The following is a 14,413-nucleotide window of genomic DNA, read 5'->3' as shown; positions in this document are numbered from 1 at the left end:
GGAGCTGGGGATCCACACTTAGCCAGATTCTGTTGATAGCTTAAAGTACTAATTGAATTGTATTATTTGTTATGACCTTCTGCTAGCTTGACTACTCTTCTGTTTACTGATCCTGTACCTTTGCCTATCTGATATAGTTGCCGACCCTGCCTTAAATACTACTCTGATCTAGCTTTCTGTCTCTGTACCGTATCTGTCCGCTCGTTGCCAAACCTGCTTGTCTGACTCTTCTATCCTCACCAGTGAGCCTAGTCACTGGTGAGGGATTCTCTGCCAGTATCACCTGCTTTGTCTGGTGAATACTAGCTGCAGTACTACATGAATCACCTGCCCCACAGGTGGTCAGTAGCTGCAGTACAGTCTGAATCACCTGCTCCTCAGGAGATTAATAGCTGCAGTACTATCTGAATCACCTGCTCCTCAGGTGGTCAGTAGCTGCAGTACAGTCTGAATCACCTGCTCCTCAGGTGAATAGTCACTACAGTATTATCACCTCTACCTGCCCCTCAGGTAACAGTGACTACAGTACAGTCTGAATCACCCATCCCTTGGGTGATCAGTACACTCGTTGTTAACTTAGTTCCACCTGCTCCTCGGGTGAACTATCTCACTATTGTATGTATCTCCAGCTTGCTGGAGTTTGTATTCCTGTGTTACATAGATATGCTCATATCTCCTAGCTCCTCTGGGAATAGCGAGTATCTCTATCTTTACTGTTGCACCAAACACATACCCTCACATTGGTTGTCCTGGTCCTTGCTATACCAGTATTATTGGTGATTCTGCAGATCACACATAATCAGGTATAACGTCTGTATTATTAGTGATACTGCAGATCACCAATAATCAGAGAAATCTGTTCTTGCTGACACCAATCGTTACAGAACAGCAGACCAAAACATTATGGACGCACTGCGTGACCAAGTTGAAGTCCTGACCACCGCAGTAAACAATCTTACCGGGTGTAACGATAGGTGTCAGCAACCAGAGAGAGAATCTGATTCTTGGTGATCTGCAGTATCCCCAAGAATACAGATATACCTGATTATTGGGGATCTGCAGAATCGCCAATAATCAAATATGTCTAACCTCTAGACACCTGAGTGTGTAAGTGTTTTGGTGCAACAGTAACCTTTGGACCACCGGGGTAGCAGGTGGTCCAATAAGTAGAGAAGACTCTACTGCAGTCAAGGACACCTGGAGAGGGAGTCCCTGACTGATAAGGAGCAGTGTCCCCTCTGTAGAGTAGGGGACCCCTGCGGGAAGGCTGGACACCCTGAAGGGGGGTGACAGCCAGAAGGTCAGACAGGCCGGGTTGGCAACAGAGTATCAGATATGCAAGGTACAAAATCAGAGATCAGAAGAATAGTCAGGAAAGCTACAGGTCATAACAGATATCAGAACAAGGCCTAGTCTGAGGTGTGAGGTCCGTGATCTCAACACCCTGGAGCTATGCTAGAGAACAACACAGATGATATACAGTATTCCTAGTCTGGGGTGTGAGGGCCGTGATCTCAACACCCTGGAACTATGCTAGAGAATAACACAGATGATATACAGTATTCCTAGTCTGGGGTGTGAGGGTCATGATCTCAACACCCTGGAACTATGCTAGAGAATAACACAGATGATATACGGTATTCCTATTCTGGGGTGTGAGGGCCGTGATCTCAACACCCTGGAACTATGCTAGAGAATAACACAGATGATATACAGTAACTGGCTAAGTGTGGATTCCCAGGTCCTCCTGGTTCCACCACACTGAAGGATCTGACTAAGGTTTGAGTGCTAACACATAGGCATTCGCAACGCCAGACAACCAGCAACTGAACAGCAGGAGATATATATAGTAAAGCGCCCCACAGCGCCACCCAGCTCCCATCAACCAATCACTGACTGAACAGGAATCAGCTGACCGCCCTGATCAGCTGATCTTCCTCCTATTGGTATAAAGAGCTTGTCTTGCAGCGCGCGTGCGCACGTAGCTCTCCATCTGTGTGCACTACTAGGTCCAGACAGCCCAGACACATGTTGCTGCGGGGAAACCGCCGCACTGGACGCGGAATCCGCCGCCTTACTGTCAGAACACGCGGCGGCTTTTCCGCTATTCATCACACCGGGGTAATTAATACCCAACAGTCTCAGATTACACAACTGTCTGGGACTGTACAGGTACTTCAGACAACCGTTGATGCAGTGCGATCCCCTCCAGTCACGGACCTTCGTATGTCCGTACCTGAAAAGTTTTCTGGGCACAGATCTGACTTTCAGAATTTTAGGAATTGTGTGTTGTCTTTTTTTGAGTTGAGGCCCAACCTGTCAGGATCTGAGAACCAGAGGGTAACATTTATAAAGACCCTTCTGTCAGGAGATTCACAAACATGGGCATATAGTCTTCAGGCTGAGCATAAGGCCGTATCCTTAGTTCAGGAGTTTTTTAAGGCCATGGCCATTATATACGATGATCCGGATATTGCTATCACTGCTGAAAGGAAACTAAAGACCCTCAGGCAGGGTCGTAATCCAGTGGAGGTTTATGCCGCAGAGTTTAGGAGGTGGGCTGTATCAGCTAGATGGGGAACGTATGCATTGTTAGACTGTTTCCTGTCAGGATTATCTGATGCAGTTTCTGATTTGATGTTAGGGCATCCTGAGCCTGAATCCCTAGACAAAGCGATTTCGTTGGCGGTACGGGTTGATCGCCGCCTTCGCTATCAGAGACAGACCCGTGGGAGAAACGCTATAAGATCTGTTTCATACGCCTCTTCTCCACCCTCGCCAACTCAAGATGAACCGATGCAGATCGGTCACTCTAGGTTAACGCAAGTGGAAAAAAATCGCAGAAGATCAGAAAGACTCTGTCTATACTGTGCTGAGGAGGGTCACATTGTCCAGAATTGTCCTAAAAAGTTGGGAAACACTGCCGCCTAGGTGTAGTCAGAGGTAATACCCTAGGCGAGCCGTTTCTACCTCTAAGCAATAACCGTTTGCTCCTCCCTTGCTCCATTACCTGGGAGGGTCGGGCCACGGCCACAGAAGCATTCGTGGACTCGGGCTCTGCAGCTAATTTTATAGACTATGACTTTGTGAAAAAATTGGGTATTCCTTTACTACCGCTGGATCGTCAGATTCTGGTCACAGCGGTAGATGATTCTCTGTTACAGTGTAGACAGCCTCTTTCCCAGACTCCCTTGTTGTCATGTACTATAGGGGTGCTACATAAGGAGAAATTACAGTTCTTTGTCCTGCAAATGGCAACTTCTACCATTATCCTCGGTATGCCCTGGTTGCAAATACACTCCCCTCAGATTGACTGGGCTTTCGGTCAGCTACAGAGCTGGTCAACCCATTGTCATCATCATTGTTTGGAGAGAATTGCTGTTTGTGCCCCCAAGGTTCAGGTGAAAGGGGTGCCAGTGCAGTACACTGAGTTTTCTGACGTATTTTGTCCCAAATCAGCAGACAAACTCCCACCTCATCGAATTTCGATTGTCCCATTGAGTTAAGATCAGGTTGTATGCCTCCTAGAGGTCATCTCTATAATTTGTATGGGCCCGAGAAGCTGGCTATGCAGGAGTACATTAAGGAAAATTTGGCCAAGGGCTTTATCCGTCCTTCCAGATCTCCAGCGGGGGCTGGGTTCTTTTCGTGCAGAAGAAGGACGGTGAGCTCAGACCTTGTATTGACTATCGGGGGTTAAATAAGATCACAGTGAAGAATTGCTATCCACTGCCTTTGATAGACGATCTGTTTGCTCAGGTGACCAATGCCAGTATTTTCTCTAAACTGGACCTTCGAGGGGCATACAACCTGGTACGCATTAGGGACGGTGACGAACTGAAGACGGCGTTCAACACGCCCGACGGGCACTACGAGTATCTGGTAATGCCCTTCGGGTTGTGTAACGCGCCTGCCGTCTTCCAAGAATTGATTAATGAAGTTTTTAGGGAGGTTCTGGGAAAATTTGTGCTAGTATATTTGGACGATATGATCTTTTCCCCCAACCTGACGGAACATTGTAAACATGTGAAGTTTGTGTTACATAAAGTAAGGCAGAACTCGTTATACGCCAAATTGGAAAAGTGTCTCTTCGAGGTCACTCAAGTCCCTTTTTTGGGGTATATTATTTCCACTTCAGGCCTTTCCATGGATCCTGAAAAAGTCTCTGCTGTGTTGGAGTGGCCGCAACCTGTGGGTTTGAAGGCACTCCAGAGATTTCTTGGCTTCGCCAATTACTACAGGAAGTTCATCAAAGGGTTTTCCTCTGTAGTATCACCCCTAACCAACCTTACCAAAAAAGAGGCTGACACTTACCATTGGTCGGCTGAGGCACAGTCTGCCTTTGCTACGCTTAAAAAGCTATTTTGTTCTGCTCCCATTCTAAGACACGTGGATGTCACCTTCCCCTTTATCGTTGAGGTAGATGCATCAGAGATTGGGGTTGGGGCTGTACTGTCTCAGCGCTCTGGCTTACAAGGCAAACTCCATCCCTGTGCCTTCTTTTCTCGTAGGCTCTCTCCAGGTGAGAGGAACTACGATATTGGCAATCGGGAGCTTCTGGCCATTAAGTTAGCCTTTGAAGAGTGGCACCATTGGCTTGAAGGGGCAGAACATACAATTACAGTCTATACTGATCATAAAAATTTTGAGTACATTGAAGGTGTCAAAAGACTTAGTCCCCGACAGGCCCGCTGGTCCCTGTTCTTTTCAAGGTTCAGATTCGTGATCACGTACACCCCAGGAAGTAAGAATGTCAAAGCAGATGCATTGTCTAGGTGCTTTGAGCCAGAGACAGTTCAGCCTGCAACCCCTGAGACCATCTTACCTCAGAAACTGGTGGTAGCTGCCACGGAAACCTGGGAGGATTGGGCAGTTACTTTAGGGCCTTACCAACAGGATATCCCAGAAGGGAAGCCCGAGGGGGTTCTCTTTGTGCCACTTCCCTTTCGCTTACAACTCTTGCAACTATTCCATACCCATAAGAATGCAGGGCATCCCGAAGCTGCTCGAACTCAAGACCTATTGGCTAGATGTGTATGGTGGCCATCTTTGGCATTTGATTGCAAGGAGTTTGTAAGGGAATGCTCTGTGTGTGCCAGAAGTAAGCCATCTCGCCAGGCACCGGTGGGTACACTTCAGTCTCTACCAGTGCCAAATGAACCCTGGACTCACTTGTCTATGGACTTTGTGGGAGAACTCCCCAGCTCCGAGGGCAAGATGGTCATCTGGGTGGTAGTTGATAGGTTCAGTAAAATGGCTCATTTTGTACCTCTGAAAGGACTCCCCTCGGCCCAGGAATTGGCTGATCTCTTTATCCGGCACATTTTCCGGCTGCATGGCATTCCGGAGAATGTAGTGTCAGATAGGGGAGTCCAGTTTGTGTCGAAATTCTGGAGAGCCTTTTGCCGTCAGCTCAATATGAACCTTTCATTTTCATCAGGCTACCACCCACAGACCAATGGACAGACCGAAAGGGTCAACCAGTCATTGGAACAATTTTTTAGATGTTATGTGGCAGATGCGCAATCAGACTGGGTAAAGTTCTTGCAATTTGCGGAGTTTGCGCATAATAATCTGAAGAGTTCTTCTTCAGTATTTTCACCATTTCAAGTGGTCTCGGGGAGATCTCCTAAGTTTTCTCCTTTGCCAGTGGCATCTTCTCCCTTTCCGGCCCTAGAAGATTGGCAAAGGGCTTTGAGGGAGATTTGGGTCTTAGTAAACAAAAATCTGGGGAAAGCCTTTCAGACTCTGAAAAAACAGGCAGATAAGAGACGATCTGAAGAATGGAAGTTTTCCCCAGGAGATAAAGTGTGGGTTACTACTCGACATCTAGCTCTGAAACAACCATCACCCAAGTTAGGACCCAGATTCATAGGCCCATACACGGTGTCCAAAAAGATTAATGATGTGACATATGTGATTGATCTCCCAGCCAGCATGAGAGGTGTGAGATCATTCCATGTTTTCCCGGTGATGATTGACGACCAGCCTGAGTATGAGATCGAGAAGATTTTGGATTCTCGATTGCTGCAGAATTCTGTACAATACCTGGTCCATTGGAAGGGTATGGCCTTGAGGAGAGAACTTGGGTGTCGGATTGTCGCATGCATGCGGAGGAGTTAAAGAAAGAGTTTCATGAGTAGTGTCCGGGGTCCACTCCTCGGGGGGGGGGGGGGTACTGTAATGAATAGCGGAGATACGGCCGCAACAGTAAGCGGCATGGCGGCCATCTCCGCGTCACAGCCGGCGGTCTCCACTGCGCGGCTACATGCTGGTGCTCTGCCTGGTCCTTCTATTGCTCATAGACTAAGGGCTACGCGCGCGCGCGCGCCAGGCGACAGTACCTTTATGCATCTAGAAGGGGAGTCAGCTGATCAGGCGATCAGCTGACTCCAGCTACGCTCTGGATTGGCTGAGTGACTGGGGCGGCGCTGTGGAGCGCTTGCAGTATATATAGGACATGTCATTTAGTTGCTCAGTGTCTGCTGTTGCAAATGCTACGTGTTAGCACTCAGACCTAGTCAGATCCCAAAGTGTGCTAGAACCAGCTGGAGCTGGGGATCCACACTTAGCCCTCCTGCACAATGCACGAAATTCCGATTCAGATTCCGCTTTTTAATCAGTTTTTACATCCGATTCAGATTCCGATTTGCAGTGGGCAGGGAGCAAACTGCAAATCAGAATCTGAATCGGATGTAAAAACTGATTAAAAAGCGGAATCTGAATCGGAATCGCTTGCAGCGTGCAAGAGGCCTTAGCCAGATTCTGTTGATAGCTTAAAGTACTAATTGAATTGTATTATTTGTTATGACCTTCTGCTAGCTTGACTACTTACCTGTTTACTGATCCTGTACCTTTGCCTATCTGATATAGTTGCCGACCCTGCCTGAAATACTACTCTGATCTAGCTTTCTGTCTCTGTACCCCATCTGTCCGCTCGTTGCCAAACCTGCTTGTCTGACTCTTCTATCCTCACCAGTGAGCCTAGTCACTGGTGAGGGATTCTCTGCCAGTATCACCTGCTTTGTCTGGTGAATACTAGCTGCAGTACTATCTAAATCACCTGCCCCTCAGGTAGTCAGTAGCTGCAGTACAGTCTGAATCACCTGCTCCTCAGGAGATTACTAGCTGCAGTACTATCTGAATCACCTGCTCCTCAGGTGGTCAGCAGCTGCAGTACAGTCTGAATCACCTGCTTCTCAGGAGATTACTAGCTGCAGTACTATCTGAATCACCTGCTCCTCAGGTGGTCAGTAGCTGCAGTACAGTCTGAATCACCTGCTCCTCAGGTGAATAGTCACTACAGTATTATCACCTCTACTTGCCCCTCAGGTAACAGTGACTACAGTACAGTCTGAATCACCCATCCCTTGGATGATCAGTACACTCGTTTTAACTTAGTTCCACCCGCACCTCGGGTGAACTATCTCACTATTGTATGAATCTCCAGCTTGCTGGAGTTTGTATTCCTGTGTTACATAGATATGCTCATTTCTCCCAGCTCCTCTGGGAAAGCGAGTATCTCTATCATTACTGTTGCACCAAACACATACCCTCACATTGGTTGTCCAAGTCCTGGCTATACCAGTATTATTGGTGATTCTGCAGATCACACATAATCAGGTATAACGTCTGTATTATTAATGATACTGCAGATCACTAATAATCAGAGAAATCTGTTCTTACTGACACCAATCGTTACACAAACATTATCATCTAAATTACATTATTATGTGAAGCTAATCTCTGACCCGGCAGTCATTTTTTTTCAAAGTAGGATATAAAAAAAAGCCAGGTCAGGTGCATAAGGCCATTGCCAGATAAATTGGAAGTCTAACCATTCTTATATCTGCTGTGTCTGTTAGGTAAACAATAAAGGGTTTAAAGAGGGTAAAACGCTTGCAGTCAAAACCAAAACATGTTAGTAAATACAAATCCTCCTTCTATAGGGAAAGTGGTCCTTGAGGATGGGCTACTGACTATCCCAACCATTGATTGATGGATTAGGTTAGAAGGCAACATGGGCAACGAGCTCAGGGTGTGGCTTGTAGCAGATAAAAAATATAATTTGTTTGTTCTCCGAATCCCTGTTCCTGTGGGGAGGTTGGAGGTGGGCTTGAGTGAGATGAATGTAATAGACTGAAAGAGACGAGAGTTGTGGTCTGGGGTTAGAACGGTTTTCTGGTTGATGGATGGGTCGTGGATAATGGAAGGTAGAGCAATCTATAAATAGCTACGTGGGGTACGGTGTATGAAATGGTTGTGGTGTTGGGTGAGGGTAGAATGTTACTCTGGATGATAAAGGGGTTTTGTATGCTGAAGGTTGAGTGATTTTTTGGATGTGGTATGTCGGGACGCAGAGGGTCCACTGCACCCATTAGAGAACAAGAGCAGAGAAAAGACCCATTGATAAGTTTATTGTTTTGTTCTTTCTCTGTTTTTATGCTTAAAGGGGAACTGAAGAGAGAGGTATATGGAGGCTGTCCTGTTTATTTCGTTTTAATCAATACCAGTTGCCTGGCAGCCCTGCTGGTCTATTTCTCTGCAGTAGTATCTGATTAAAACCAGAAACAAGCATGCAGCTAGTCTTGTCAGATCAGACTTATAAGTCTGAACCACTGAAACACCTGATCTGCTGCATGCTTGTTCAGGGGCTATGGCTAAATAGTATTAGAGGCAGAGGATCAGCAGGGCTGCCAGGCAACTGGTATTGTCTAAAAGGAAATAAACATGACAGCCTCCATATACCTCTCTCTTCAGTTCCCCTTTAAGTTCGTATTCTGTATTTTACCTTTTTATATTATGAAATCAGCAAAAAGAAATCATAGAAAGATCAAACTATGATGCAAACAAAACCCAAACATAAGAGTGCTTCAATGAAGCTGATATTTCTCTTTGGGTGCAGTACTTTCGGTACGCTGAGTTTGAAAAAAAATAAATAAATATGGTAATCAGTTAGAAATATTTTGCCTTTATTCCCAAAACCTGAAGCAGTATGGAGCTAGTGTGTGCCCCTTAAATGCGATCTGGCCCCCACGATCTATGCTCGGCTGCTCCCGATGAAAACACTGTAGTAAAAAGAAGAAAAAGAGGGGCGCTCTGAGTCCGTTGCACCGCTGTACTGTGCACCAATAGGACAGGTCTCACCTGTTTACGGTGGGGCTGGCACAGCGTACACAGCCCGGATCCGCCTTGTCCCTCTTAGCCGAGCCGGGGACTGAGCTCTGACGCGGGGCGGAAGTGACGTCACTCGCTCCAGGAAGTAGTAGGTCGGTTGCCGGGTAACGCCAGACAGCTCTGTACGGAGCTTCTGGCCCTGCGCAACGTGTATTGCTGAGCTGGAAACCGCCATCTCTTCTCTGCTCCGCTCCTTCCCGCAGCCTGCGCCGCTCTGCCGCTTCCCATTGGCTGACACACAGGCGGATCCGGGCTGTGTACGTTGTGCCAGCCCCACCGTAAACAGGTGAGACCTGTCCTATTGGTGCACAGTACAGCGGTGCAACGGACTCAGAGCGCCCCTCTTTTTCTTCTTTTTTTCTTCTCAAAGCCTGAAGCAAGCACCTCCCCAGCTGACTTCTGTACATTTCTTAAAATGCGGCCAACCATGGTGCCATTAATAGTTGTTTTTGTTAATTAATTAATTTTTAAATAATTAATGAGATGCAAATATTTCTTAGTTTATGCAGGATTATGTAAATTTGTATGCAAATATATGCAGCTTGAAAATGGACCAATCACGTCCCACCCAGGTTTAAATTGATTGGTCCATCTTCACGCTGCATATACTGTATTTGCAAAACAATTTCATAATCCTGCATGAACTCAGGAATATTTGCATCTCATTGATCACCCCTACTCCCAAAGGGGCTTACCGCCATGACTGTGTAAGTAGGTTGATCAACATCCTGAAACTCCGGTCCTCTCAGGAAGATGGCAGAAAGTCACACAGGAAGCTTCTGTCTGTAGTGTAAACATTTGCATAAAACATGGTCCTTGGAATTTCTGCAGTTGACTTGAGAGATGAATGATACAGGCTTCTTGCCACCCATTATTGTTTTCCACCTTTTCCCATTGTTGATTTTTAAAAATTCACTATAACAGTGCACTTGTGCCTCAATATCTTAGTCCCTAAGAGTTAGGAGTATTATTGCACATGGTAAGAATTAGTGTTCACTTTACAAGGAAGTTAGTATCCATTTAGAAGACTTACTGTATTTTTTGCACTATAAGATGCACTTTTTCTCCCCCAAAAGTGTGTGTGTGTGCGTGTGTAGGTGGTGTCAGTGCATCTTATAGTCAGAATGTATGGCAGAGTGTGCAGCAGAAGTCCTTACCTATCTAGCTGCTTTGCTCTGGAGGAGTCCCATCTCTTCCTCCATCTCCAGCCATGAGCTGCACTGTCACAATCCATAGGCATCAGCCTATGGCAGCCGATCCCTCCTAAGCCTCCCAGGGGGACAGCCGTGTCACATGGCTGTCCCCAGTATAGCGCTGCCGTAGATCACAGCGCTGTATAGTATAAATAGACGGCCGTCGAACAGTCTGCTAGCAGCGATCGCCTGCAAAACCTCGCCCCAGGACTTCACGGCAATTGGCGTTGAGCGGTCCTGGGGCTGCAGCCAATTGGTGTGGAGCAGTGTTAAAGGAATACTTAAGTCACGTAAAAAAAATGACTTTTACTCACCTGGGGCTCCCCTCAGCCCCCTGCAGCTGAACGTTGCCCTCGCCGTGTCCCTCCGATGCGGCTGGTCTCGCCGGCGGCCACTTCCGGTTTGGCAATAGCATTGTAGAGGGCGCTATTGCGTCCGGAGACGCGGATAATCAGCCGCGTTCACAGCCTGTCGGCCAGTGACGGCCAAACCGGAAGTGGCCGCCGGCGAGTCCAGCCGCATCGGAGGGACACGGCGAGGGCACCGTTCAGCTGCAGGGGGCTGAGGGGAGCCCCAGGTGAGTAAAAGTAATTTTTTTTTACGTGACTTAAGTATTCCTTTAAAGAGGTTAAAGAGGCATCATAGTGACAGTAGAGTAGAGTAGAGTAGATTGAAGTAAATAGCCTGTAGCACAGACCTGCATTGCAGCAGCTGCAGCTTTTGGGCCGGGGCCCCTGATTTGAACAGCCTGGTACATAAAACAAAACAGCAGCAGCCCCTCTCACAAAATTTCTGTTAACTCAAACGGCTTCTCTGCATTGAGTCATGTAACCATATTTTTAACATGTGATTTATGCTGCACAAGCTTCCTTTGACACAAATAATGGATACTCTGGTTACTAAGCTATCATCAGATTAAAGTTTGATCTGTGCCCAGAAAAAGGGCTTTTATTTTTTTCATGCTACTGATTGAGTGCAGTAATTGCCCCAATGACGGTGCAGTGGTCCCGCCCATGAGACCATCAGCGCCAGTTAGCAAAAGGAGCAGCAGGTGGGTGTGATTGTCTGGTCTGGGCACCCCTCCCAATTAGTTGCGGGCCAAAGCTTTCCCTCTGACTGGCCATGGTTATCTCTCACCAGTGATTGAGTTTTACTGAAGCATGCCTTGATAAAAGGCACATATCAACACCTCATCTGCTTATGATGTCATAGGGAAGGGCAGCAAGATGAGGACAGAGATTCGGGAGTGCGTGGAATTGGGAGGGTAGTGTGTGTGTCAGGAAAGCGGGTGGGAAAGCAGAGAGGAGGCAATCGCCAGATGGCCTAAACGGTTTGCCAGAACGCCGCCGCCTAGATTTTGCTGCCTGAATCATGTGATTGAGGTGGCTTCATGGTAGCTCCGCCCCTGACAGCATGTATGACTGTTGTAACATCAAAGAAATGACTTGTATGAAGCGATTAGCAAAACGGGAAACATTCACAACAACCAGTACTACGTGAGAAAATCTAGGCCATTGCTGTGTTAAGATAAATAAGGAATTACATTTATTTAAAAAGGTATATTTTACATGTTTATGTTTTAAATCTGGGAGTTTATCTAACATAAAATAATCTTGGTTGAAAGTTATTTTATACCATAACATACAATGTTTAAATCTCAAAAAACAAAGATGAACACAGAGTACCTTAGAACTTTCCATAACTATTGGTCGCTGCGTAGTACTGTTAGGTGAGAGAACCAAGGTAGCTATCTGCTCATGGTCATCTAGATGCGTGTGAATCAACTCCACCTTACCATACACTGGAAAGCATTTTATAAAGTATAATTCAGCTGCGGTCATCATAAAAATAATGTAAGAAATTAACAGTAAAAAAAAATACAAGTACCTGTTTCTTAATTTAACATTAAATTGTAATAATAGACATTGTGCAGGATGATGTGCATGATGAATTACTGCTCATGTATGAAAGCGGTGTCACTCCGGAGCATAATTCAAATTCTATAGGAGGGAAGCTGGTCTTCCACTGCGGTGATAGGGCAAATACATTATTACAAGCTTGTGTTTAGTACATTCATCCCTCTAAACGCTTCACTTGTTATAATCAATCAGAAGATAGAGCACTTATTAGTGTTTTAATTACAAAATCTATTACACATCCAAAAACATTTATATAATGTCATTTGTCAACAGTCAGAATCATTTTGGTGGTAGTGTCACTTCAGAAGTGGGTGGAGTCCTGTGCAGAATGCGCAGCCGTTGTTGTAAGGTTCTGAGGAGGGACATTTCTTCTGTTCCAGCCAGTAGCTTTTTACAAGGGGTAGAGGTGAACGCCTAACGATTGTCCTGGTAGAATCTAATGGTAAAAATGAACACTGTCCAGTCCTATTCACACTGGGAAAATGAGTAAAATGTCTCTCTGATATGCCAGAAATGACTCTCTCACACTGAAAAGGTATATAGTTTTATAGTACATAGTTGTTATATTCCTTTTCTGGATATCAATGGTTTTCCTGCAATAGAGAAATCAAAGATTAGAAATGTTACATACAGCAGATAAATCAGAACAGGAATATTCTAAAATTACTGTACAGTATGAGGCCATATCAATTACAATAATTACGATAATTCCCGGAGTAGCAACTATTAAGACTTCTCTCCAAGACAGTGAATGGTAGAATTGTGGAATGTGCTGGACGTTTTTCTACACATCTGATCAACACTTAGATTTAGTTTGATCATATACCGTATTGCTCACAATGCTTGAGTGTCTGCTGAAGATGTTTAAATCATGGATTAAATCAATGAAAAAGTAACACTTGGAATTTCAGAAGGTATCTTCAAATGACAAAGTATTGAGTGTACGTGAACCTGAGCTTGGTGAGATCAGAAAATACATAAATGCACCATGGAAAAGTGTAGGCTATACTGTATACTTAGAATTACGAACTTAGCCAGTTGGATGCCTCCTACATTACCTACTCTTTCACATAATCTTAAAAGCAAGTTATTCAGTATGAATATGAGGCAGGTATCCGGAGATCAGAAATGAACAAGCATGACAATGGGGAATGGCCAGTTTTGATTTTTTTTTTTAAAGTACAGGAATACCTCTTGTTTATGTGCTTTATCCTGCTGGTGGATTCCATTTGCCGACCCTGAATTTCCAGACACCTGTCATGAAAAATTAAATATTACAATGATTTAGCCTTGACAACGACACATATGTTAACAAGTGTAAATTAAAATTTAACAAAAATATATATAAAAATGCAAAATACCAACTGAGAAAAAACTGAAGTTGTCTTAAAATAAGCAGCAGTTACTATAACCTGAAAAACAATCTAGGCAGAAAGGTTGAGGTTCTACTAAGCTGGAGAGCATTATAGAACTGATCCAGTAAAACTGGACTGGACTTATTAAAGTGCTATCTCCTATTTGGTGGCAACCCTCTCTTTGGTCATGTCACCCACAGCCTTTCACCAACCCTTCCTATAGTCTGACAAGACTCTGGCAACAGGTGTACACTTCTACTATCTATTAAAGGACAATTGTTAATAAATCCAGGCCAGATGTAGAGGGTCATTTATATGATCTTTTACAAGCACAAACCTACACAGATCAAATTGCAATGTTGACATGCAAAAAGTTATTGATGGGAAATAAAATCGCAATATAGAGTAAATGAAAGAGATTTATTTATTATAAATGAATGATAACATGCAAATATATGCAGATATGTGTGCCCATCACTCCAACATTATGAGTGAAGAAGAAGAGATACGTTCAAAATTGCATCACTGACAGTTCTTCCATACTAGGCGCCGAGCTCGCTGATATAATACAGATGCTGTGACTCCTACTGTATTTTGCCTGAGGAAGCGGGATGTATGGCCCGTGAAACGCGTTGCATTGTTTTTTTGGAGTTCCGAATAAATTGTTGACTGTCTGCATCGCAGTCCTTGCCTGTGTCTGTTTGGAGGGGGTAAGGCCACCGCTGCCTCCTCTGTTTAACTAGTTGGTTTTTTAAGTTCATTTAATTAC

The 14,413-nt window shown here is 45.1% G+C and overlaps 1 protein-coding gene and 1 long non-coding RNA gene across 3 annotated transcripts in view; one reads left to right on the top strand and one right to left on the bottom strand.

Annotated features, from left to right (window-relative positions):
- The window catches only part of LOC137546267 (uncharacterized), a 46,106-nt gene that overhangs the window by 21,284 nt on the left and 10,409 nt on the right, over positions 1-14,413 (top strand). The window lies entirely within an intron of this gene.
- The window catches only part of CLIP2 (CAP-Gly domain containing linker protein 2), a 158,035-nt gene continuing 156,107 nt past the window's right edge, over positions 12,486-14,413 (bottom strand). For both annotated transcript variants that reach the window (XM_068268525.1, XM_068268526.1), the window contains 2 exons: positions 13,481-13,543; positions 12,486-12,882 (listed from right to left, as the gene is read on the bottom strand). In XM_068268525.1, coding sequence (XP_068124626.1) covers positions 12,871-12,882; positions 13,481-13,543 — 75 coding nt within the window. In that variant the 3' untranslated portion in view covers positions 12,486-12,870. The remainder of the gene's footprint in view (positions 12,883-13,480; positions 13,544-14,413) is intronic.

The sequence above is a fragment of the Hyperolius riggenbachi genome, chromosome 2 (genome assembly GCF_040937935.1).
Source record: "Hyperolius riggenbachi isolate aHypRig1 chromosome 2, aHypRig1.pri, whole genome shotgun sequence".
Classification (NCBI taxonomy): Eukaryota; Metazoa; Chordata; class Amphibia; order Anura; family Hyperoliidae; genus Hyperolius; species Hyperolius riggenbachi.
Note: the sequence above shows the minus strand (reverse complement) of the source record. Positions and strands in the feature narration are given on the sequence as shown.